Raw genomic sequence first — 27,318 nt, forward strand, 5'->3', positions numbered from 1 at the left:
GTTGAACAGGATGCCTAGGTTGTCAACAGTCTGGTTCAGCTTGAGACGGTGGCCAGGGAAGGGCATGGAATTTGTGGCGGAAGCTGAAGGCGATGGCCTCGGTCTTCCCAGAATTTAACTGGAGGAAATTGTGGCTCATCCGTAACTGAGTATCAGACAAGCAGCCTGACGACACGGAGGCAGTGGAGGGGTTGAGGGAGATGGTGTAGAGGTAGAGGTGGGTGTTGTCAGCATATGTATGGAAGCTGACCCCATGTCTGTGGATGATGTCACCAAGGAGCATCTTTAAATGGGGAGAAGGAGGGGGCCAAAAATAGATCTTTGGTGGATTTGTGAGATGGATGTGTCGGGGTGGGAAGAGAAACTATTACTTGAGTCTGCTAACACTCCTATATCTCTTAGTCAGTTCAACACCATCCATTAAGTATGTAAGTCATCCATTTTTTCTTTTGTGTATAGAACCTATCCATATTCAGTGTCATCTGCCACCTTAGATTTTAGCAAGCTCAGTGTGTAAAAATCAAAGCACAGAGGAAGAGAAAAAAAGTAAACCGAGAGCAAAAGACTTTTCCTTGTGTACTTACCAGTACCAGCATCCTCAGCCAGAGATGCATAAGAAGTTCTGAGAACATTTAGGAATGCCTATTCTGAAGAAGTCTAAGCACCATTGATCTAACCAACACTGGCCCCGGTATGTGCACATGCATGAGTCCTTTTCAAATAAACAAACCTGATTGTCTTTCAGGTGGAGACTCAGGAGGGGAGAGATAAGAGTGGTTGACTAAAAATGCCCCCATGTGGCAACTGGGAAAAATGATGGGTGGGTGCAAGAGTTGGTGAGTTTTTTCTTTGCTTATAATTTAATTGTACTTGAGCAGTGGGAAACAATATGAAAGGGAAGGAGATCAGGTAAAAGTTAGAGATGGGCAAAGGCGAAAGTAATGAGAAGAGACAGGGATTGAACATGTAGGAATCCAGAGATTGGAGAACATCAGAGAAACCAGAGAGAATGCCTACACAAGGGACTAGAAGTAGCTACTGAAAGAGGAAAACTGCAGGCAGAGACACAAAATGAGAGGGGGAAAGAAAATATTACAGAATCTCTGGAAAGAATAAGAGGGAGAAAAACAGACAACTGCCAAAATGCTGAGAAAGTATTACAGAAATTGTAGAAATAGAGAAAGGAGGAGGGGGAGGGAAATTTATAAAAATCACAAGTAGAATATATTTACAGAGTATATTTATCTTTCTTGGTCTTGCTCCAGCTCCCTCGCTCTCCCTTTCTCCTCTTCCTCACCCCTCCTCCTTGTCATATTTTTGGTACACTTCTATATCAACTTTTTTTTACCTAGTTAAATTTTGGATCCACATTTATAATGGAACTGTATGTAACCTATTTATGCTGTAATTACACCTTCCCACCAGTGGTGACACTTTAGCACCTCAGTCTTGAATATCCCAGTTCCTCGGCCTGTACTGCAAAGTAACTCCAGTGCTCTAGCCAACTCTACTTCAAAGTATTTTCAAATTGCTATAACTTTTTATATTGTTTAAAATACCAAATCTGAATTATATAAAAATAACAAGAATATATGACTGTAAAATGGGGACTGAATCATGTTTGCAAGCCCTCGCCTCCCACCCTGTAAACCCACTTTATCTGAAGACTACACATGGCCTTGACTTCCCGTTTGCTACGCCATGGGAGATTGTTTAATATATTAAAATTCTTGCATATGCCTGTACTTCCTGTTATATTTTCTATAATCAAGATTTTTTATGTCAACATTTATGATTGAAATTGCCTACATAAAATTTTATAATGGGAATTTCCAATGTAAACACTTATTTATGGTTGTAGTGGCATGCCTCCCACCACTGGTGGCACTGTGGTGCCTCATTATTTTCCATCTCCCAACTCCTTGGCACTTTGGTCTTCTCAGCTTCCAGCTCTGTTCCTTGATCTGTTGCCCGATCTCTCGCCAGCTCCCTTTCACCCTTGTCCTAATTATGCTTGGCCCTGATTATTCAAGGTCCCGTGCCGGCCACCCTGTCCAGCTCGCGATATTAAAACATTTTCTGACCCCCTCCACAGGACATGCCCTCTGGTCCATCCCTTCTCCCAAGAGTGAAGAAAGAGGCTGACAGACAGGTGGAATGAGAAATTGAAGGGCAGGTATGAGGGTGAGAGAAATGGGACAGAGAAAGATTGGGAAAAGAAAGAAAGATCAGTGAGGTAAAATTATATTGAAGGTATGGGGAGAGTGATGGGTTAAACGATTGGGGAGAGGAAAATGGAGAGAAGTGATCATGGTGAGAAAGTGAGCAATGTTGGAGAGGGGAGAGATTGCATGGAGAGATCAAGAGGGGGCCGGAGACTGGGGAAGGTAGAGAGACAGACAGGTTGGAGGCACAAATGAGAAAAACACAAATCAAAGTAGCAGAGGAGTCCACATGAGCTTCAAATCCTATGTTCTATCAATCACCTCAAACGTCACCTACCTCTGCTCTTGTGCCATGCACACGACCTCTGAAATCTTCATGCTTGCTTCATTGCCTGTAGACTTGACATTCCAGCTCTAGATTTGACTTGCCCAAAGCTGTTCTCTTGAGCTCTTCACAATATAAACTCCAAGTCACTCAAAACTCTATTGCCTAACATCCTATCCTGCACTAAGTCCTGCTCCCCAATCATCCCTGTCCTCACCAACTTTATTTTCAAGAATGTTGAGTGGGGTGGGGAGAGGAAAAAGTGAGAGAGAAAACCGTATCTGCTCACCCTGTGTCCTATATCTCTGGATCTGCTGGGAGTGGGCAGAATATATAAAGTGAATAACATCATGGAGCACGCTGGCGTTGTGAAGCACCCTCATGGTCTGGCCAGGAACTGACAAAATTGATAATGAATGTTCATTGATGCTGGTGTTTAATTTTAGACCCTCTTAAATAAAAGCTCATTGGAGCTGCTGAACTATTCAGGAATATGCACATAAAGGCAATCGAAGAACAATTGGACCCCGTTTCACCTGTTTTTCACATCTAAAATAGAGGTAAAAACAACAAATCTTGAGATGCTATTCCTGCAGCCAAAGGGCACCTGAAATACATCCGAAGCCATATTGGCTCGGGTGATAATTGGGTCTCCCTGGCAGCCTCCTGAAGCGGATGTTGGGCTGCTTGCATATGCTAATGAGGGGCGATCGCCTATTTCAGGACTCCTCAGAAATTAGTCAGCACAGGCATACTTCCCATAGTTTTTCAGGTCCTCGCTGCAGCCTAACCAGAAGTCCTTAGAGGCTGCCAACAAATTAGCAATTTTTCCATACCTTAATGTTGAACCACAAGGAGCAGGCGTGCTCCTCATGGCTCCATAGTGCTACTGCGGGACGCTTCTAACCCGCGCTTGCCCATTCCTGCCCCCCACCCCCGGACCTACATGAGGACCACAGCTGGCCAAAATTGGTGTGCTGAAAACTGGTGAGCTGCCTCTGGACATCGAATTGGCATCCACAGTACACCAGAATTATGTTGGCTTCTGGCTTGCGCTACGAGCACGCTGATCAATTCGGGCTTAAAACAGCCCTAACAAATGTTAGCCTCAAGTGTAAGCATTAAAGCATCATATTACCTTTGACTGCAGAAGATGTACAAAATAATATTTTTTTAAATTAAAAAGTTCAGCATTTCATTTCAGTCTAAATAATCTATTGAGCTGCAGTATTTTGGGATAGTTCATTATTCTGTGATTTTCATTGCAACTACTTTAGTGTGGTGCAATTGTGTAGATGATGGATCCCATTTAGTTAAAAATCAGACTTCATTTACTCTCTGGAAATCCAAATTATTATAGTAATAAAAGTCTACTATTAAAGCTTCCAGAAAGCATTGATTCATGCTATTATTGCAAAGAATTGGTGCTGTAACTTACTGTTTTTTGACATGCAAGTTATTCTGAAGCAGTTTTAAAGCATTGTGAAGAAAGTACTGCTTCCATGCTGTATGGTTGTTAAAGCGATCAACTTTTATTGATAATTCTCCATATATTAATGAAAATGTGGTTCTTACATAGAAAACAATAGATGGCTGGAAGTGAGTTTCAAGGCTGTAGCATGCTGAGCTGTTCAGATAATGCAATAAACCTCAAATCAAAGCTAGGAGCAGTTTATCAATATCACTGAAACCCTTCAAAAGTGTTGAACTTATTCCTAGATAGCTTTTATTTATTTTCCCACCAGTTTTCTTCCCTCCTCTTTGACGGCATTGGCGTCTTGCTGGAATACAGTTCTGAGAGAATCAGGTACCCGCTTGTATTTTCTCAAGTGGTCATTATTCTTGGGTAAGGCTTGAGGGTAAACCTCACAGCCAAGTCTGGTCCTATCCTCATCTGTTGGCAATGAATGCACATAACATGGACAGAAGCCAATTGAAATATTACTATTGCCACCCTAACTGAGATCAGCTAGTTCAGCACGGATGGGGATATGAATCTGGGACTTTCCTGCTCTATAGGCCTCAGCTTTTCATTCCATGAACTCATTGGGCCATAGAAGAGAGCTGACATTTTTATTTGTGATAATGTATACATATTATAGGAATTAGTTTATTTTTGTGAAGATTTGCTGTTGTAGTTAATGTCCTCCATTACCAGCGTCAGTATAACTGGTAGAATTATGCATACTGAGTTTAGTGATATTACTTTGTGGGATGTTAAGGGAACAGTGTTTGCTTCTAATTTTTTTAAAACAGCATGGGGACTGATATGAGACCAAAGCTGACATAACAGCTGACGAATTGTTTAATTTTGTAACTATACTTTTTAAAACTGTTAGAATACATATACAAATTGTACCTACAAACAATTCACTGTTTACCCCATTTAATAAAATATTTAGTGGTATCATTTATTATTTTTTATCTGATAATACCAATAGGATGTCTATAGTTCTGACAATATAAAAAAAGTCAACACAGGTCAAACCTACTGCCAACAATACCTTGTTAGTTAAGGGTATCGAGGGGTACAGAGCTAGGGCGGGTTAGTGGAGTTGAGGCACAGCCATGATCTCACTGAATGGGAGAGCAGGCTCGAGGGGCTGAATGGCCTACTCCTGTCCCTGTGTTCCTAACAGCAAAATCAAAACCGAGGTTCTCATTTTAATAAAAACAGATTAAACATAAAGCTTCCTTCGCAATTATGTTGAGAGAAATTTGATGCATAACCTGATCTACTGATTAGAAAATAACAAGTTGGACAAGCCTGTTCAGTAGTGGGCCTCCTGAAAGACATTGTTCCTGGGGAAGTCTGCCTCTCATAGTATACTCTTGCCTTACAGACTTGTCATTCTCACCAACACTGATATGATGTGATTCCTTAAGTGCTTTTTACGTATGTTGTGATGCAACTCTCTTGTGAAACAGCAACAAGGAAAATCCATAGATTAAAACAAGAGATTTGCGCAATGATATAATCACTGTGTCAGCAATTACCTCTTTATAAAATGCAATTGATTAGCACATTAATATTAAATAGATAAAGTGGTTGACTCTTAATTGCCCTCTTAAATGGCCCAGCAAGCCACTCAGTTGTAGCAAACCAGTACAACAGCAGTTCAGGAAGAAGGCCCACCATCACCGTCTCAGGACACTAGGGATGGGCAATAAATGCAGACCTTACCAGTGGCATCCACATCCCGAGAATGAATTCAAAAAAGAAACCAATTATAAGCTCATTAAAAATTATAGTAATGTTACTCTTGGTTGCTTAAAAAAAATTAGTGAGAATCATTTTTGGCTGTTCTGAGTAGGATAGGGTTAATTTGAACACAAGAGTTTCACTGTGGTTTTTTTGATGGCTAGTAATGCTGGCACAAGGTTTTGCTGTTTGTTGCCTAATGGAGTCCTTGACATTAACTCTGAGGGATCAACTGTGCAAACAAGACATGGCTGTCCGCCTGTTCTCATTTTAAAATAGCTATACCACGTCAGCTACAAAAGTACACACTGTATAAATAGCTTGTGCAAAAAATTGGATTTTTTTTTAAAGGGGAACTCTCTACGTTTTAAAATACTGTTTTCTTATTGCAATCAAAATATAGTGTTCTGATCTGTGTACTACCATCTGGTTTGTAGTATTGATTTTTTCCATCCTCTGGGAAATGCCTGTGTATTTTGCGCTATGTATTTTAGGAAGGATGACCTCACTGTGGTGGGATGGTGTTCTGCACTTGTATTGCAGAAACTTCTCGGGGATTTTGGTCATAAAAAATATGACTTTTGTTTAAATGTACAAACTCTCTGAAAGGTATTAAAACAGTTATAAAAAAACACAAATATGTGGACCCTAAACTTACAGCTTGCTATTAAGCAATAATTTTGTTAGAAAAAGAATTCTAAAGAATTGGAACTTGACCTTGTCTAAAACTGGAACATTTAATGAGTTTGTTGCCAGTGTTATCCTCTCTCTTGAGTTTTCTAAACCATATGCTGCTGTAATCTGTAGAAATCCAGTTTGCAATGTTGAATCAGTAAAGCATTTTTCCTTTCACTTTCTGCAATGAATTATGGATAGGATTACATCATTGTGCACTGTTTCTCCTGCAGACACTGTTATACAGTATAACTTTGCACAAAATTTTGATCAAGAAACCCAAGTGATACATTATATCAAAAATAAAATGGTAAAGTAAAATACCCTAGAGTTGAGAGAACGCTACCTCTTGAATAAAATTCAATAATTTACTCTCAACAAAATCCTCGGTTACATGTTTTCAAACACTTGCTGCTGAAGAATTCAACGTCAGGCTCCATAGGAGAGCACTATTGCATTTCCTTTATGCAATGAATTATGGAAAGTATAATCTTACTATAGCCAGCTTGTTCTATGAAGTTGCGCTGTAAAAGTTTCCAGTGTTTTGGCCTCTAAGCACTTTTTAAAAGAAAAAGCCAAATCTCTGGGAAAGGTTTATATAGTACATTATCATGACCCTTAATCTTTCCTTCCTCCTACAATCTTGAAGCTTTGAAAACCTAAACTTGGCTATTGAACGAGAGAAATGATTGCTCCCTCTGTAGTGTCCGAGTATAAATAATACACGGACTGCAGGAGAACAATAATAACAGGTATTTACTGAACAGAGGGTAACTTAAGACTCAAGTACAGAAGCTTGCTATGGCTTTATATACAGGAGTGGTCACTGCCAGTACTGCAGTATAGAATCAGTTCTTCTCTTAAAGGTACATACACAACAATTCCTCCCCTTTTAGATAAACAGTACATAACACTCATTTAACAACTAAATAATAACTAATTACAATTACAATTTTCTCTGTACTATATACATCAACTGAAATAATCATTTATAAGTTCAGTCTTTGAGGAGGCTTCCTGATCCTGACTGGATAGCGCCTTTCTCGAGTATCCTGTTCTTGCGGCGGAGTTGATTCTGGCTCATTGTCATTGGTTGGTTCGTCAGCTTCCAATACCACTGCTTCTGAGGTAGACGCAATCTGTACTTCGGGTTGATTACCAGGTGCACCTGCTCGTGGTATGGGTTTGGCTTGTTCCTGTGACTCTAGAATCTGGTCAGCATGGCGTCTCACGATGCTCTCTCCAACGTCCACTGTGTACATTAGTGGTCCCTGCTGTGTGCATATCGTTCCTGGCTGCCATTTTTCTGTTCGGTAGTCGCGGGCCAAGACTGGTTGCCCTATCTTGAAGCTCCTGGTTGGCTTCTCATTTATGTGCTGGAACTGCTTATCCTCAACATCTCGTCTTCTGTTTGGTTTGAGCAAATCCAGGTGACATCTTAGCCTTCGGTTGAAGAACATTATGGCTGGAGCTTGGTTGGTGACTGCATGTGTCGCATTCCGGTAAGCAAACGAGAAATTATCCACCTTGTGTTGTAGTGGTATGTCGTCATTATGCATTGCCTTTATTGCCTTTTTAAAGGTCTGAACAAACCTCTCAGCCAATCCATTTGTGGCTGGATGATATGGGGCAGATGTGTAATGTTTCATCCCATTATTCCTCAGAAACCTCCGGAAATCCTCTGACACAAACTGTGGCCCATTGTCGGAGCAAATCTGTTCTGGCAAGCCATTCCTGGCGAAGATGGTCTGTAGGACTGCAATAGTTTTCTCCGTGGTGGTGGAGGACATTTTGATGACCTCTGGCCATTTCGAATGGGCGTCCACAGCGATTAGGAACATTGAGTCCATAAATGGACCAGCAAAATCAATGTGTACCCGTTGCCATGGAGATGAGGGCCACTCCCATGGATGTAGCGGGGCCTGTGGTGGAGCGTTTTGGACCTTCTGGCATCCTGTGTATCTCTTGGTCATATCCTCGATTTCTTTATCGATTCCCGGCCACCACACAAACGCCCTGGCTAGGCTCTTCATTTTTACCCCTCCCAGATGACCCTCATGAAGCTCACTGAGCACTCTATCTCTCAACTTGGGTGGAATTACCACTCGGGATCCACACATCAAGGTCCCCCGGCACACTGACAGCTGTTCTCTCCTTGGCGAGAATGCTGGCAACAGTGAGTCGCCATGTGCTGGCCATCCCTTCACCGTCAAATCATAGACCCGAGAGAGTGTCAGGTCATTTCGGGTTTCCTTCTCTATACTTGAGTTTGTAACAGGTAGACATTCGACTATGGTCGCATGGAATATCTCAACAGGGTCCACTGCAGGTGCTTCCTCTACCGTAGGCAACGGTAGGCGCGACAGCCCATCAGCGTTTCCATGCTGTTTCGTACCCTTGTACTCTGTCGTACTGATGTGCCCCTAGAAAAAGTGACCATCTTTGCAGCCGTTGCGCCGTCATCACCAGAACGCCCTTCTTTGGGTTAAAAATGGAGACCAGAGGCTGATGATCAGTCAGTAGGGTGAATTTCTGCCCGTGCAGATAGTGATTGAACTTCTTCACCCCCCACACCAGGCTGAGGGCCTCCCTGTCAATCTGGACGTAGTTACGCTCGGCTGAGGTTAACGAGCACGACGCAAAGGCTATTGGCCTCTCTGAACCGTCAAGGAATTTGTGTGACAGCACCGCTCCGATGCTGTAAGGAGACGCATCACATGCTAACCGAATCGGTAGTGTTGGATTGTAGTGGGCCAATACTTCTTTTGAAGTGATTCGGCATTTACATTTCTGAAAGGCACGCTTACACTCATCACTCCATTTCCATGTTACTCCAGTTTGCAGTAGGGCGTTCAGTGGGTGCAGAATTGTAGATAAATTCGGCAAGAACTTATGGTAGTAGTTCACCAACCCGAGGAACGACCTCAGTTGCGACACATTTTCCGGTGCTGGAGCCTTGACTAGCCTCGATCTTGTCCGGCGACTTATGCAACCCTTCCTCATCAATCATGTGGCCACAATACGAGATTTGTCTCCTGAAGAACTTGCATTTGGGGCGGTTGGCTCGTAGCCCATATTCCTGTAATCTCGTGAGCACCTGCTCCAGGTTGGCAAGGTGTTCACTGTCATTTTCGCCCGTAACCAGGATGTCGTCCAAATAACACTGGGTCCCCGGGATCCCTTGCAGGACTTGTTCCATCGCCCTCTGCCAAATAGCCGGGGCTGATGCTACCCCGCATACCAGTCGATTGTACTGGTAAAGGCCTTTGTGAGTGTTTATCGTGAGGTATTTCCGAGATGCTTCTTCCACCTCCATTTGTAGATGCGCTTGGGCCAGATCAATCTTTGTAAAGCGTTTCCCTCCAGATAGTGAGGCGAAAATATCTTCTATCCGTGGAAGTGGATATTGTACTGTGTGCAGGACTGGGTTCACAGTTACCTTGAAGTCCCCACCGATGCGAACCTTCTTCGGTTCCCCAGGCGTGCTGCTCAATGATTTCTTCATTACAGGAACGATGGGTGTGGCCCACTTGCTCCAGTCCACCTTGGACAGCACACCCGAACGCTCCAGACTCTCCAGCTCTGCTTCAACGGCTTGGCGGATCGCGTAAGGTACCGGTCTGGCCTTAACAAATGTTGGGTTTGTGTTATCTTCGATTTTTATCGTTGCCGTAACTCCTTTTAGAGTCCCAAGTCCTTGTTGGAACACCTCTTTCGCATCAGTTAGAATTTTTGACAGTCGTCCAGGTGTGACGTCATCATCCTTTTTATCAGTCACAGTTAGCGCCTGAATGGAATGCCAATCCAATTGTATTTTTCGGATCCATTCACGTCCCAATAGTGGTGGTCCTCCATCCGGTAGTATATATAGGTACAGTTTCTGTGTTTCCTTGCCGTTGTATTCAACTGGCACCCTTATTTTTCCTCTGGGGTAGACTTTTTGCCCCGTGTATGTCTTCAATACAATGGACGTGTCCTTCAAGGGTATGTGTGAGAATAGCCGCTCATAGTCTCGTCGATTCATGACAGTTAGGGCTGATCCTGTGTCCAATTCCATCTTTACTGGGGACCCTGCTATCATGAGGGTGACCCAAATGGTTCGGTGATCCTCCTTTGCGATCACGTTGTGTAACTTTAGACAACTTAGTCTCCTGCTCCCGGAGTCCTTATCACTCTCCTGATCTTCCGAACTACTGTCAGTCAATTTCTTTACTTTCTTGTACTTTTCCTTAGTAGTTCTTGTAGTGTTGGTTTTCTTTCCCGACCTGCAGACTCTTGCTATGTGTCCCATTTTCCCACATTGCCTGCATACTTTGTCCTTAAACCAGCAGTCCTTCTGATCATGGGTTGTTCTGCCGCAGCGATAGCACTTTTCCGCTCCATACGCCATTTCGTTAGCGCTGTATTCTTGTGGTTTCTGTTGTATTTCCGCAGCTCCCCGTGCTGCTGCTTCGTAGGATACTGCCACGCTGAAAGCCTGTTCTAGCGTCAGGTTCTTTTCCAAAAGTAGTCGTTTCTGGGTTCCTTCACTCTGGAGCCCGCAGACAAACTTATCCCATAAGGTGTCTGCCAGTCCTGCTCCAAACTGGCAGTGCTTCGATAACTTGCATAGTTCCGCAAGATAGTCAGCATTGCTCTCATCTTTGTGCTGGTTTCTTTTATGGAACTTGAATCTTTCTGCTATCAGCAGTGGTGTAGGGTTTAGGTGTTCCTGTAAGATATTAACAATCTCTTCAAAACTTTTCTCCATTGGTTTAGCTGGGGTAATTAAATTGCGCAATAGGCCGTATGTTCTCGCGCCCATCAAATTTAATAATACCGATGCCTTCTTTCCATCGGCCACCTCATTTGCCTCGCAGTACACTTCAATTCTTTCCACATACGTGGTCCAGTCTTCTACCTCGTTGTCGAAAGCAGTGATACTGCCACTTCTCAGCATCTTGGGTGATTTAAAATGGCGCCTCCCGCGCTTTTTCTTCTTCAATGGATTAAAATGGTGCCTCCGCGCTTTTCCTTCTTTCCCAATGGAATAAAATGGCGCCTCCCGCGCTTTTCCTTCTTCCCCTGGCTGCCACGCTGCTCCTAGCGTTCTGCAGGGTAATGGCGGCGACCCGCGGCTTCGGCGTGTCTCACTTTTCCTTCCCCTTGTTTTATTTTCGCTACGCTGCCCGTTTCTTGAGCACCGACCGCGCCCTGTGCGCTCCACCCTCTCTCTCTTTTCCTCCCGACGACGCTGCACGGCCCCTTTGCAGAGCCGCTCGATTGAGCTCGAGCCCGCCGCAGTCCGGAAGGGTCAGCGCACTACCTGCTACCAGCACGATTTGCTGGAACACCTTGACTGGGGAGCCAAGCCCAGCTCTCCACAGCCTCTCCTGCAACTCTCCAACCTCCGATGGATCCTTGGGCGGTTGCCCGCGGTCGACGCCTGTTCTGACTTCGACCTCCAAGAAGCTCCTTCTCAGGGAAAGATCCCCGTGAGGTGATGCAGTACTGCAGGTGAGTTCGAACCTGTTCGTCGCCAATGTAGTGTCCGAGTATAAATAATACACGGACTGCAGGAGAACAATAATAACAGGTATTTACTGAACAGAGGGTAACTTAAGACTGAAGCACAGAAGCCTGCTATGGCTTTATATACAGGGGTGGTCACTGCCGGTACTGCAGTATAGAAACAGTTCTTCTCTTAAAGGTACATACACAACACCCTCCTAGTGCTGTAATATAGTATTATACATGCAGGATTTCTTCCCAACACAGGAGTATATAGTTTGTAATATTTGGCAGTAGATTTTATTTGTGAGTAAAGAAATAGTAATCTCCCAAGCATTCTTCTTATCTATATTTATCTAATTCCTAAAGAAAAGAAACTCTTTTTTACCTTTTTCTCTTTGTTTTTCTTTTTCCTTTTCCTTTTTCTCTGTACTTTGTTTTTCTTCCTTTCTTTCATCCATCTGTATTTATCTCATTCCTAGACTTATGTTTTATATTTCCGCAGTTTCGGTCGTGTTTTGTGCTCATCAAGGTGAGAGATTTCCATGCGAGTGAAACGATTATAAAAAAAAACCTTTTTGTAGCCCGTTAATGTCTCAACACCTTATGTTAGGTAACAAAAGACGTGCCAGGTGGAAGGTCCGCAATAGGGTGCAAGGCAGGAGTGATTAGATGACAAAAGAGATGATGGTGCAAGACAAAAGGGGGTGGTAATGGGACATAAAGTAACAAAAGATGGGTCTAGAGGAGCTGGATGGCCCCAAACACTCCTTCCAGGTGAAACAGTGATTTACTTGTACGGCATCGAATCATACAAACTTCCAAGCACAGAAGGAGGCCATTCAGCCCATCGTGTCTGTGCTGACTGAAGGAGCAGTCGAGCTTAGTCCCACATCCCTGCTTTTTGTCTGTAACCCAGTAAGAACCTCATCCTCAAGTACCCGCCCAACTCCCTTTTAAAATTATTTCTGGACTCAGCTTCCACCACCTTTTCAGGTAGAGCGTTCCAGATCCCGAGAACTCGAAGTGAAAAGATGTCTCCTCATCACCTCTCTATCTTTTGCCAATGATTTTAAATCTATAATCTCCAGTTATTGACCCACTTGCCAGAGGGAATAATTTCTCTTCATCTTGAAAACCTCTATTAGGTCACCTCTTAACCTTCTCTATCCCAAGGAGAACAGCCCTAACTTTTCCAACCTCTCCCCATAACTGAAGTCCCTCATCCCTGGTAACATCCTGGTAAATCTCCTCTACCCTTTCTGAGACCTTTATATCTTTCCTGAAGTGTGGTGCTCAGAATTGTCGACAATACTCCAGTTGAGGCCTAACCAATGATTTATAAAGTTCTAGCATGATCTCTCTGCTTTTATCTTCCATTCCTCTGTTTATAAATCCAAGTTACCCATCTGCTTTTTTAACCACCTTATCAACTTGTCCAACCACCTTTTAAGGATTTGTGTATATGGACACCAAAGTCTGTCAGCTCATCTACACTTTTTAAAATCATGCCATTTATAATATACTGTCTTTCCATATGAATCCTCCCAAAGCGCATCACTTCACACTTTTCCGCGTTGAACTCCATCTGCCATGCTTCTGCTCATTTCGCCATCCTATCTATGTCATCCTGAAGCCTCATCACTATCCAGTACTTTGCCAAGTTTCGTATCATCTGCAAACTTTATAATGCTGCTCCCTACACCTAAGTCTAGGTCGTTTATAAAAATAACGAAGAGTAATGGACCCAAAACTGACCCTTATGGAGCACCACAGCAAGCCACCTCCCAGTCTGAAAAACATCCATCCGCCACCAACCTTTGTTTCCTGTCACTGAGCCAATTTTGTATCCATACCGCCACTTTCCCCTTAATTCCATGGGTTTCTATCTTCTAAATAAGCCTCCTGTGTGGCACTTTGTCAAATGCCTTCCAAAAGTCCACATATACAATATCTACTGCACTACCTTGTTCAACCTTTTGTTACCTCGTCAAAGAATTCAATCAAGTTAGTCAGACACGATTTGCCTTGAACAAATCCATGTTAATCTAACTTCTTTCAATTTAGTGTACTGCATTTGATGTTCATGATGCAGTCTCCTCTACATTGAGGAGACCAAACGCAGATTGGGTGATCGTTTTGCTGAACACCTCCATTCAATCCGCAAGCGTGACCCTGAGCTTCCGGTCACTTGCCATTTTAATTATTTGTCCCACTCCCATTCTGACCTCTCTGTCCTCTGCCTTCTACATTGTTCCAATAAAACTCAATCGAAGCTCGAGGAACAGCTTCTCCTCTTTCGATTAGGCACTTTACATCCTTCCAGACTCTTTACATCCTTCCAGACTCTTTACATCCTTCCAGACTCAAGTCGCGTTAGAATCATACAGGACAGAAGGAGGCCATTTGGCCCGTCGAGCCCGTGCCCGAGTTCAACCATTTCAGATCATAACCACTGCTTCTATTTTTTTCGGACAGCAGGTGCTGGTAATGATTCTACTGTTGCCATTTACAGCTCCTTAAACCCGTCTTTTGTTTCTTTACTTGTCCCATTACCACCCCCCTTTGCCTTGCACCATCACCCCTTTTGTCATTGAATTACTCCTGCCTTGCACCCTATCGCAGACCTTCCATTTAGTTCTTTCCTCCCTACCTCCCCCGCACCCCCCCCCCCTTTGTTTCTCTCTCTGGAGGCTGCCTGACCTCTGAGTATTTCCAGCATTTTCTGTTTTTATTTATACATTTAAGCGTTGTACTGCCTCACTAAAGCTGATGTGTTAATCCCTTTTTTGTTAATCAATGTGTTAAGCTCTTTTTAAAAGTGTTTTTGTTGCGGTTTGAAAATTGCCTAGTAACCAATTCAGTGATGTTTTGGAGTCTTTTCACCTAATCAGATGCCAGGGCTCAAGCACTTTCGGCAATTAATGTGAGGAGCACTTTTGTGCAGGGGTGAAAACCGCCTCATCACGTGATATTGCTCCAGCTTTCTGATCCATATAACTTACCCATACAAACCCTTCGCCCACAAACTTTGGCCGTAACTCTGTCGTTTTAAAGATTTTTTTAGTCCTTTAAAAAAAAAAAAAATTGTGCTGCAATGTAATTTGTATATTACAACGAAGCAAATGGCATAAATACACTTTCAGTTATCCATAACAACTGTTGGTGACTGTTTTTTCAGTATTGTAATTGTACTCCAGTTTGCATTCCCTTAGCTTCTGGCCAAACTTGATACAACCATTTAAATGGATAAAAGAATAGACTGGTTAAATGAATAAAATTACTTGGCAAAATCACACTTCATTTAACTGTTTTGCACTGCACTGTAATCTGTTCTTGTCAGTTCTTAGAACCAGTGATCCGTTGCAGCTGGCATCATGGAGTGGCATGGTCTAAGGTGCATATTTTGCCATGAGGCATTCAGTGTGAAAGACAGAACTGAAATGGATGAAAAAGATGTCTGCTTTTGATGCAATATTAGCCAGAATTAATAAGTGTTCACCGATTTCTTGGCCACCTGGTAAATCATACTACCTTTGGGATTGAAGTAGTCCACATTGTTTAACCTATGGGGATTGTCAGTGTGATGGTTAAATAGTTCTGAAGGCTGCTTCTTGTTGCTAAGTATTAAAATGCTTGACACACTTGTAATAGGCTATGCTAAAATTGGAAAGAGATATAATTCTAAATCATTATATAAATGGAATACTCAATGGGTAACTATGGAATAGTACCAGTAGCTCACCAGTGAAGAAAGTGTTCATCGCTTGTAAGTTATGTAGTCTTTCTCCTCCTAAGATGTAAATGGAATTGCAGTTATCCAGTGAGTATTTTCTGTTTATATTCTCTGGAACTCTCTCTCTAAACCCTTCTGCCTTTCCACCCCTATGCCTCTCCACTCCGTCTCTGCCTTTAAAGCTCTTCTCGGAAGTTACCTTTTCTACCAAGCTTTCAGTTATCCCTACATGGCTTAACGTCCATTCCATTACTCTCTGTAAAATGCTTTGGCATGCTTTCTACGTTATATAAATGCAAGTTGCTGCTGTTATTTGGCATTATTGTCACTTTACCGCCATAAGAAATTAAATAGCATTGTTTTTGAATTAAAGGGTTAATATAAAGCACTGGTCTTGCCCACTGTAAAAAGAAAATGCTTTTTGCTTGGAAACGTTTTAATCAACAGATGGTTTCAAACTTTGTGACAAGAATTAAAGTAGCCGTGTCGGTGGTGAACTTGTGCAGCTGTTTACCTATGCCAGAAGATTGTGTGGACAGAAGTTTCTTGTTTGTATACACTGCTTCTTGTAGACCAACCTGAGTTACTGATTTTTACTGTCGCCATTGGGAGGTGTGGAGTGTAGTAGCGCTTAACTACAAGAATTAACCCAAACTGTTCTATGCAACTTTGGCCATTTGGTTTTATACATGACTCTATGGGGGTGAAATTCGGTAGCGCCCCATTTGGGGCGCAATTATCGCCTCCGACTGCAAACTTGGCTTCTATCGCCCCTGGAAGTGATTGGAGTGCTAAATCAGTTGCTACACATCTCTCTTAAGGCGCTAACGCCGAGGAGCGAGGCACTATCTCAGAGCGCTGGCGAAGCTCATGTGATTTCAGTCAGCAATGGAACACTAGCGCCGGCCAGTTCTTAAAGGGGAGGGTCGATCTTGCTCTCCATCCACACCCTGCTCATTGCAGCCTTAAATCTTGGCCTGGAGAGACCCGTACATCAAATCTGCTGGAAAGAACAATGGAGAGGCCCAGGGAAAGAGCTCAGAGTGCAGCCCCCATAGTCTCTTCTAAGTCAATGCAAGGAAGGTCAAATCAAAATGAGCCTGCAAGGTGCTGCTCAGTACCCAAAACTCCTTCACACAGCATTGAATCTCTCCAGAAGACTCTCTCTCTCTCTCTCTCTCTCTCTCTCTCTCTCTCTCTCTCTCAGAATGCGTGGTGCAAAAATGTCGCCGACAAAAAAAGTCAGTAAGCAGTCGCCTTTAAATAGCGCTCCCCCAGTCTCTTCCCGACTACAAAAAGTTCCCCTCAACCTGTTGTTGCTAGCGGCAGGCGGAAAGGCAGGGGGCGCCACTCAATATCCGGCCCGGGGTGTTGCATGCTCGACTGACGTCACGATCTGTGGGCGCAGGAGATTGTGGCGGTAGTGTTTAGCGCCACCGCAAAATGTCTGGTCAATTTCGCGATTGGCGCCAAACATTGCCGCGCCCGGGCGCTAGTTGCTTTGCGCCCCACGCCAATGGGAGACACAAAGCAACCAAATTTTTCCCCCTATGTGCCTTTAGCTAGGAATGGTGCATGGCCACAGGAAGAGAAAAGAGAGAAAATAATTAAGCAGGTATCTTGCAGTAGAAAAAACATTGGTGGCAGACAGTCTGCTGCAATTTGTAAGCGTTTCAAACTGCAATTATCTTATAAATGTGTTATGAAAGAACTCACTATTGAATCTCTTGAAAAGAATGTATTCATTTTAAGCTGCAGCAGACTCAATCTGTCTGCTGTAAATTTGCTTCTAAACTGATCTGCAAGTAAATATTAGACCTGCTTGTTTGTCAATGGTTGTTTCTCGTGATTCTTCAAAATGAACAGCATTCTTTTGTGCATGAGCTTTGTCGTAGTCATAAAAGGCTGTTAAACAATCTCTGGATAGCAATATTTAATAGTTAAAATATTTGCTGTGAAACTACATTAAGATTATTTTTATTTCAATTCCATGCCATCATAAGCTTTAGTATGACAAAATCTTGTATGTAAGTAACACCCCTAATTTTAATTATTTTAGTCGGAAGCCCTGTAAGTTGGATCTCCCCATTCTGAGATCATAAAACATTGTATGAAAGTGCGATTTTTATACCCGATTTCGTGGTCGTTCTAGTTTTAGACGTCTTCACTATAATGTTTAAGTTTGTGCTACCTTGTGTTTTTATTATACAGAATGAATATTTTTTTAATGAATTTTTTCATGGTCTTTCCAAATTAAAAGACTTTTTTTTAAAACCTAGTTTTGTTTTGACTTTCAGTACACAGTCGTGATTGAAGAAGCATCTACAGATGTTTTCAATGCATCTGTTCTGAGACAAAGTTCACTGAGCTATTAGGCCTATTAATCAAGCTGGCCAAACACAGGTATTCCAGAATGCAGGCCATGAAAGGGGTGCAAAAATCCCTTTCCCCCTTCTATTTCACATCTCAGACAGCATGGCCATGTTTGTACACAGACTTGTGGCCATTATTTTCCCTCCATAAACTTGAGCTCATTCAAAACTCTGCTGTCCATATCTTAACTCACACCAAGTCCCGTTCACACATAACCCCTGTGTTCGCTGACCTACATTGGCTCCTGGTCCGGCAACACCTCCATTTTAAAATGCTCATCCAGGTTTTCAAATCCCTCCATGGTTTTGCCCCTCCCTATCTCTCTAACCTCCTCCAACCCTACAAGCCTCGGAGGTCTCTGTGCTCCTCCAATTCTGGCCTCTTGCGCATCCCCTATTTTAATCACTCCACCATTTAGGGCCTTGCTTTCAGCTACTTAGGCCCTAAGCTCTGGAATTCCCTCCCTAAACCTCTTCGCCTCTCTCTCCTACTTTAAGATGCTCCTTAAAACCTACCTCTTTGACCAAGCTTTTGGTCATCTGTCCTAATATCACCTTATGTGGCTCGGTGTCAAATCTGGTTTGTTAATGCTCCTGTGAGGCACCGTGGGACTTTTTACTATGTTAAAGGCACTATATAAATGCAAATTGTTGAATTTTGCAATAAATGCAATGCATTTTATATTTTTGCTTTCTTGTAGTTAGGTTTGGTTAGGAGTTGGATGAGTCAGAATTGATATTGGGTATCCAACCACACACTCTGCAAAGCTAATTTTCACTTTAGTATAAGTGAAAATAGATGAGATTCATTACAACTTGACCCAGTAGTATACGAACTTGATGTGCTCAGTGATGGGACTCAATTGTAGCGATGGTGAGTTAGCAAATTCAACCAGACTGTATCGGAGGAGGTGCCATGCGGAGGTTCGGTCTTTTTCCATATAGGAAGAACGGAACCGAAGGCCAGGTCTGTCGACTCTACTGTCATGCACGTTCTCGCAACCAGTTCAAAGCCTTATTGGGAGAGGCTTGAAAGACAGCCTTTTTCTTGCTTCTGCTATTGATCAGGGAATGGTAAATAGTGCAGAAGGACCAAAGAGGGAGAGAAATAATCAATGTCATGTGTGATCTGTGTGCACTGGCCCTATTTGTCAGTTTTCTTGGGGAAGATAAGAATCCTTTTTATAAAAAAAAAAAAAAAATTGGAAGGAGATCCAATTGTGGGATGTTTCAAATCCATCTGCAATCGTGAGGAGTGGATACTTCTCTTAGAATTACAATTGTTGAACCGATCGAGCCATATGCAGAATCATTAGTAACTGTGGACCGTGTTCCACTTTTTTAGTGTGAAAGAAGCAAAGTATTGGGAGGGCAGTTGTACTTAAATATAAAATGCACCCAATGGCCGAGATATTCCGATCCCTACGGGCTGTGTACTCACCCGTAGGGACATCAGAAATGCCAGTTTCAGGCATGCGCTGGAAACCGGCATTTCCGATCTGTCAAGAATGGTCTTGACAGATCCTCCGGCTGCCCTGGAGAAGGGCCTTTGTGGGCGGATAGTTCCGCTTTTTGGAGACCCTCCGCCCGCAGAAAACCCTTACAATTCTTACGCCTGGTAAGGCCTGCTTTTACCAGGATAAGAGTTGAAAAAGTAAAAAAAAAAGTTAAAATTTTCACTGATTTATCATTTAAAAATACTTTAAAAAAAGGTAAGTTTATTTTTAGCTCCGTAAAAAAACTTTATCTTTTTCAAAAAATTACATTTTTGTTTAAAATACTTAATTTATTGTAATTTCAAGTCATTTAAAAAATGTGATTTTAAAAAAAATGTATTTAAAGTTTTACTATGTTTTTGGGGTGATCTCCATTCATATATTTGACGGGTCTTCCTGTCAAGTGTATGAAGGGAGATTCCCTTCTGTGATTGGCTCCCCATGGCCCACGTGATCCCAGGGACGCTGCAAACCGCCTGTGCCCCTGGGATATGTGGGCCCTGCGCACTTGGAGTTTGGAGAGGCCCAGGATCGGAAGCGTGTGCGTCCCGGGAGTCCTCAGGTAAGGGCCTAGATTTTTCCAGATCGCAGGCCTCCGCATGCTGGAGGTCTGCGATCGGAAAATACGGGACATTATCTCTCTCCCTGACTTCTCCCCAACCCATTGTGGGAATTTTTAAAAAATGTAACTTTTGTGATTTTCTTCCTTTTTAATCTGCTGATCCCTACAGATACTTGCTATTTCAGATCAGACCTCAGTTGGGAACCATCGTATAATCTGTCAGAAGACAGTTCTGTAAGAAATTGTATTGGTTGAAAATGGTGTTACTCACGCATGCGACAATTATAATTCTCCCTCCTCCCCCAATTTCTCGAGGCTATTTTTTTCTGATAGTCCTAAATTGCTGTGCTGAAAACTAAAGATACGAATTTGCTCTTTGTAGATCCTGAGCCACAACCTTTGAATTTGCTGCTACACTCACCATTGTCATTGGCACGGATTTTGCTGTGAGCGGCGAAGGAACAGCTTTCGCAGTTCACCTCGCGTACAGTTGCCCACCGACTTTTAGCAGGCTTGTCAGCGGAGACTTCCTCTCTTCCGGCGTCAATTTGAATTAGGCGCCCTCTTCAAGGGACCTGTGGCGTCTGTGAGCAGGGCAAGCAGCAGGGAAACTGTTTAACCAAATCGGATTGAAGAATCCATACTATTCAAATTATTTTTTCAGGGCCAGAGATGTTTTTCACCAGTAATTATCCCTACGCCATTAAAAACTCAGTTACTCCTGACTGCACGAGCCCTAACTTTTTAGCCATATTTAAAGCAAGAATAGTGGGTGATTAGCCCAAGTTCACGCCATGACGATGATCTCTGCAGATTCCAGCAGCGAAGACTGCAACAGCGCGCCCTGTGGAGGAGCAGGGCATCACTGACAGCAACTTCTGGATTTCTGCATTTAACTGCGCATGTGCGGACGCCAGAAGTTGCTCTCAATTTTATCCTGTAATAACAGCGTTATTAGTACAGCAAAATCTGGGCCATTAATTTGAAACAATAAACAACAAAAGCAACAGAAACTTCCATTTATGTTGTGCTTTTAACAAAGAAAAATATCCTACGGTGAAGCAAAGAAATGGATGTCAGGCCAAGAAGCTATTCGGAAGGGTGACCAAGAGCTTGTTCAAAGAGGTTGGCTTTAAGGAGGGGAGGTGGAGGGGTTTAGGGAGGAAATTCCTGATCATGAGGACTAGGTGGCTGAAGGCATGACTGCCTATGGTGGGACGAAGAGAGGGGAGGGATGTTGGAGTAAGAGGAATGGAGAGTTTACGGTGGGTGGGGGTTTTAATGCCGGAGCTGGTTACAGAGAGAAAGAGGCTAGCGAGGGATTTAAACACAAAGATAAGAATTTAAAATTTGAGGCACTGGAGTATCATGGGCCAATAAAAGTCAACTAGCACAGGGGTGATGGTGCACAGGATAGGCTAATGGCAGCAGAGTTTTGGATGAGCTGAAGTTTACAGAGGATGGGGGGATGGAAAGCTGACCAGGAGACCGTTGGAATAATAAAGTCTAGAAGTGACAAAGGTATGGACAAAGGTAGCAGTCGCAGATTGGGTGAGGTTAGGGTAGAGAGAGACGATGTTGTGGAAGTGGGTAGTGTTTGTGATGAAGAGGATATGGGGTGGGTTGCTCAGCTTGGGATGGAATAGGACCCCAGGTAGTACGCAGTCTGCTTCAGCCTGTAACAGTAACCAGAGAAGGGGGGTGGCATCATTGGCGAAGGTACAGAGTTTGTGGTGGAGGACGATGATGATGGCTTCAGTCTTCCCAATGTTGAGCTGGAGGAAATTGAAGCTCATCCAAGACTAGATGTCGAACAAGGAAGTCCGGGGTGGAGAGAGGTGGTGAAATGGTATAGGTACTTTGAGGCCATCAGAGTGCATATGCAAGCTGAACCTATGTCTGCAGATAATGTCCTCATGGGTCAGCATGTAGATGAGGAAGAGAATGGGGCCAAAGATAGATTCTTGGGGGATTCATCAGGTGGCTTTGAAGAGAAGTCACTGAAGCTGGACAGTGCAGTTTAAGGCATTGGAGGAGGATGGTATGGTCAACCATGTCAAAGACTCCAGAGAGATTGAGGAGGAAGAGGAGGGATACTGCACCAAGGTCACAGCCACAGAGATTGTCATTTGTGACTTTGGTTAATGTTATTTCACTGCTGTGGGGATGGCAGAAACCTGAAAGGAGGAATTCGAACAGAGTGTTTCAGGAAAGACTGGCATGGATCTGAGATGTGACACGATAAGTCCTGTTGAAGAGGGAACTATTTACAATGCTAGTTAGCTAGGAAAGGAAGTTGTGAGGTCAGCAGTTTAATGGGAAGAGTGTTCAGGGAGAAGGAGGTGGGTCTCTTTTATGAGATGAGTTCAGGAAGAGTATGCGAGGAGGTGGGAGAGAAACTGGAGGTTTAGAGCTAGGATAGGGAGGGGCCTGAGAGGAAGTTTGGCTTGGTGGACAATAGGAAGAGGGGGGTGGTGGGAAGTGTCAGGCAGCCAGATAGATGGACTCTTGGTGACAAAAAAAATCCATGAGCTCTTCGCACTTGTTAGAGATGAGGTAGAATAGGCAGAAGAGAGGTGTTTAAGGCAGTTGATCGTGAAGAAAATATGCTGGGAGTTATTTTTGCTTTCCTGGATGATCCTTGAGTAGTGGGTGGTTTTGGTGAAGGAGTGCGAGACCCAATAGAGCTTAATAAGAATCTATGAATCATGCCCTAAAATTGATCACAGTATCCCTGGTGTGGTGGGATATTCCAGCTGGGAAGCGCATGGGACTGCCATAATCAACATCCCACCAATGGTAAGGGCCAAAGAAATTAATGGTGTCATGTTTACTTCATAGGATGTGCTTCTGTGGCCTAAACCATTGATGACATGTTTTGAAGGGAGCTTGGGGCAGCATCACGTTTTTTGAGGGGGTGGGGGGAGGCAAATATCAAGACAAGGGAGTCAAATTTCAGAAAAGTCCTTTAAAAAGAGGTGTGACACAGTGGTGCTGTGGTCGGAGGTGCAGTCGGACCCGCAAAACAATTACGAAAGTACCTCCTGGCGCCCAGGCTGCGAAAAGTTGCAGTCCCTGGCCTGGAGGCGGAGGGCAGCGTAATGGCCCACAGATTCCAGGGATGCAGGTGGTTTGGAAGCGTTCCTGGGACCTACGTCTGCTTGCATCAACCGTAAGACTTACGTGGACAATTGCTGGGCAAATAGCCCAACTCTGCGCCAGCGATTGCTTTTTCAGGACCCCTGCAGATGGCCTGTTGACGTGTACGTTGACGGGCCACAAGTTCTGGAAATCCTGAACTTGTGGGGCTTTTCAAAGGGAATACGACGGTGCACTCGTACACTGTCACAGACACCAATTTCAGGGCCATTGAGATGCTCTGGTGGATAGGGAGGTCCTATAAGGTTTACAAAACAGCTTTTGATTGAAGAATCCAGTTGTACAGGAAACTTTGTGCTATCCGGCACCGACGGGACCGAGCTGTTGCCGTCCCATCAAAACTGCCGGACAAACCAGCGCTAATGTTGAAACATACGGAGATTTTGAGCTCCGTATCTGGCAACAAACCCTGTTGCTTACAGCTTCTAAACAGTCGGCCGTACCTTGCAAGCGTCTCTGTAGCTTAGCAACAGCTTCAGCGAGACCTTGCAGAGCCTGACTGGTGGGAAAAAAAGCAACGAAAAGAAAAAAAACCTAACGAAACGGCTCCTGATTTTTGCCAGTGGCTCGAGCAGTTAACCTCTGGATAAACCAAAGTTTCCTGTAATTGTATATTCTCTCTGATTTACACGAACACAATTTAAATTAAAAACAAAAACCCAGCTCTCATACCTCAAGTTTAATATTCCACTTAAAATATTTGATCTTGTGTATCTATCTATAATATATACACAGGATCGTAAACAACCTGGTACAGCGCAATGCAAAATAAACATTCTTGCAACTTATTAGCTCATTGCTGCACTTGCTGCATAATTTGATGCGATCCTTAGTGGCACATAATTTCACTGGTGTATTCCAAACACAGCACTAAATGGCTGTTCAGTATTTTTATTACAATTCAATTTAATACATTTATTCAGATGTAAGTACTTTAAAAAAAAAAGATGAATGAATTTTGTTACTGGAGACGATTATTTTGTAATTTTGGGGTTGACGAGACAAACTGTCTTGCCCTTTTCTGAGTTGTCATCAACATTGTTTCAATCTTGAGAGGGTGTAGAACAGTTCCAGGGTTAGTTTTTAAAGTAACAATATTTAATTTAATTTAAATTTAATTTTGTGATCGTGTAGGAGGCATTGGCTTGTTTGATTTAGAGTGACTCTTGTGCAGTTAAATAAAAGTGCCAACAATTTTTGGAAAACCTTTTTAATTTTTAAACAACAGGGGACTTCAAACATCACAGCAGTGATGCTTTAGTTCTCACAAAGAGCTTTTTAGTAAACACAACAGGAGAGTGTAAGAAGGTGTTAATAACAGGGAATAAAGCAATGTACAATTTCCCCTGCAGAAGAGGCATTTACTGTAGTTATTTGTAGTCCAGTGTGGGTGTAACACTGACAGAAGTGATTGGATCCACGTGTTGCCAGAAGGCACTTATTACAGTGTTTATACAAGTTCTTTAACGATACTTTTACAGTATTTTTCCACTTTGGAAATATACTTGTGCTTTTTTTAGTTCAAGCTAAAGCTACCCACTCTAATTAGTGGAATCACTGTTATGTAAGGTAGATACTAGTGGAGGAGGTGCTTTATACTTTTATGTTGTATGTAGTCTCAGGGGCACTTTAACAACAGGACGACTGAGGAGCTGTGGTTATGTTGTCTGTTCTCATCAGTGTGAGACTGGGGAATGCAAAGCTCCATGTAGGTGTGGTTGAATGCAGCAACTAGTGCTGCTCTTCGGTGTCGACTTGCTGCGATTTTTAGGGATAGAAAACAGCTGATGTAAAAGGGGGATGCTTTCAATTATTAGAATTTAAATGGTTACACAGCAAGCTGCCAGAGCTTTGTGAGCTTCCAGGTGATCTTAGTCCATTGCATGTTTCAGCATCACCTATGTACCTGTGTTTTAGACTGTTCCACTTGTGTCAGGTTGGCACCCAAGAGAACACAATACAGTGCTCACACGAATATAAAAGTAGCATACTCTAAAAACAGACCACTCAAACTGTGCACCAGCCAATTAGGGTTATACTCAACAACAAAAAAATTATGGACAGAGGATCAAGCTCAGGGGCACCACTTCTTGCTGCATGTGGCTCCTCAAATTTGCCATCAACATCAGTGCAAACATTTGCTGTGTTGTGTTTTCCTCTGGGTTTTGTACACTTTGTTAATTTCAGAATTGTGTGTATAGCTTTAGTTGGGTGATGGGTGAGATGGCCAGAGGCAAGCACGGTACCTGTCCCCAAAGTATTGCAAATATCAATTCATAATTGTAAGAAAAGGAATAAAAGCATGCATTGGCGATACTGTTTACCTCCCAAATTTGTCGTCTTTCTCCGTGACAGTCTTGCATTCTTCCAAAAATCACCAGTGAGTAAATGCAAGCTATACTGAGGATTTGTTAATGAGATATTCTTGATTAATTCTAAAACAAATGAACAGTCAACAAATTCAGATTGGTAGACACAAGAATGGGAATATGGAATGCACAAAATTTAAACAAGTTGAAATGAATTGAGGACTTTTGGAAAAACTTGACTTAAAAGGGTTCGATCACTGTAAAAGGTGGGCTCATTGGAGTGGACAGAGTACATCTTTTAATTACATAACTCCTTTATCCTACTTTCCTTTAATCACTAAGGAAAATAATCCTCTCTTTTGTGATTAATGCTATATAATAGATTTTTAAAGAATAATTTGAATGTTTTCCAATAAAAGGGAATTCTACATTAAACTAGGTGCAGGTGCAGATTTTCCCCCCCAATAATGATTGCCTTGGCAATCCTGGTAATTTATCCGAGGCAAATATATGGACATGCACTTTGTCCCTCAATCCTCTTGTGGATTTAGCAGTTGCTTACTTTTATCAAAACCACGAAAGAAACCTGCAATCTTCCAACTCACTTGAAGCTGTCATGAATATTTGAGGTTTGGGGCTTTAAGTCAAGAGTGATTTCTCTTCTTCCCCAAAGGAAGTAGCTTCTGTTGAGACGCAATATGACATTGTTGCAAAGCCTGGTCACAAATTGGGAGATCTAAAAGAATCATTATTTTAGAAAGGCTGTTTGGATCTGACTGATTTAAAACGCATTTGAATACTCTACGTATAATAAACAAGCATATAATAATGTTACATATAAGACTTTTAAAATATCTTTTTGACAGCTTCGGGGTTGTTTTTGACATTTGAGAGTTTTTGCTGTTATACTTTTTGTACCCGCTTTGTTATCTCATTGCATTTAAGCTGAATATACAGTAGAGTTTAGCTACTCTTGGCAACAACATTCATGGAGTTAAAATGTGCACGAGCTAGGAAATGATATTTTAAAGCTGCTGATTGGTTGCCTGTGTTTGTATGAATGTTCCTCGTTCCCCGAGCGTGCATGACCTATTTATAGCTGGCTCCGCCTATCGTTCTATTTCAGTCTGCTTCAGGCTGTATTATTGTTGACTTGTATGTAAATGTGCTAGCTTTTATTGCAGTAGGCAGCTTGTATGGTTGCTTACTTCCATTGCCAGTGAGAGGATTCATATTTTCATGCTGAATTGTGCCTGTCAGTGCATTTAAGGTTCCTTTTCGGTAAACGGCTTTCCCTCTCTAGCCAAGATGTTGCATGTTGTCTGATTAATCTCTTGCTAAAAGGAAGATGACTGAATGTTTGCTGTAGCGGTTGGATTGAAAATCCCAACGTTAATTAGGGATGTTTGTTCCACTGTGCATTTCACCAGGCTTGACTGTGTTAAAAAGGATCTGGGGATTTTTGTACACGGCTTTCAGCAGCAACGTTTAAAGGATAAGACTGTACTCAGCCGTTTAGAAGTTTTAAAAAAATCTTTGTAAAAGAAGATCTGGAAATTATTCAGTATTTGGTGACTTTGTTATGTTACTGAAGCCCAAAGTGCCTGGACTGAAAAAGATGTTACAGACTATTTATGAAACTGAATCGTGTTTCTCCTCAGATGGTGTATCTGGCCAAGAGCAGCCCCTAGAATTGTTGCCACAAAGTCGGATGCACACTATGCCAACCTCAGGTAAGCAGAATGATTCATTTGGTGATAGTTCCCCTGGCATCTGAAAAATATTTCAAGTGCAGTATTTTTAATATTAAACCAAGTAGTGTTAATG

The 27,318-nt window shown here is 42.7% G+C and overlaps 1 protein-coding gene across 8 annotated transcripts in view; it reads left to right on the plus strand.

The window, feature by feature from the left end:
- The window catches only part of hdac5 (histone deacetylase 5), a 334,491-nt gene that overhangs the window by 106,044 nt on the left and 201,129 nt on the right, over window positions 1–27,318 (plus strand). For 2 of the 8 annotated variants that reach the window (XM_085966334.1, XM_085966331.1), the window contains exon 1: window positions 26,417–27,224. In XM_085966334.1, coding sequence (XP_085822460.1) covers window positions 27,074–27,224 — 151 coding nt within the window. In that variant the 5' untranslated portion in view covers window positions 26,417–27,073. Of the gene's footprint in view, window positions 1–26,415; window positions 27,225–27,318 lie in introns of those variants that run through there. The other 6 variants (XM_085966326.1, XM_085966330.1, XM_085966333.1 and 3 more) reach the window with 5 other exon arrangements.

Source organism: Somniosus microcephalus, chromosome 24 (genome assembly GCF_052327205.1).
Source record: "Somniosus microcephalus isolate GS21.2 chromosome 24, FLI_Smic_1.0, whole genome shotgun sequence".
Taxonomy (NCBI): domain Eukaryota; kingdom Metazoa; phylum Chordata; class Chondrichthyes; order Squaliformes; family Somniosidae; genus Somniosus; species Somniosus microcephalus.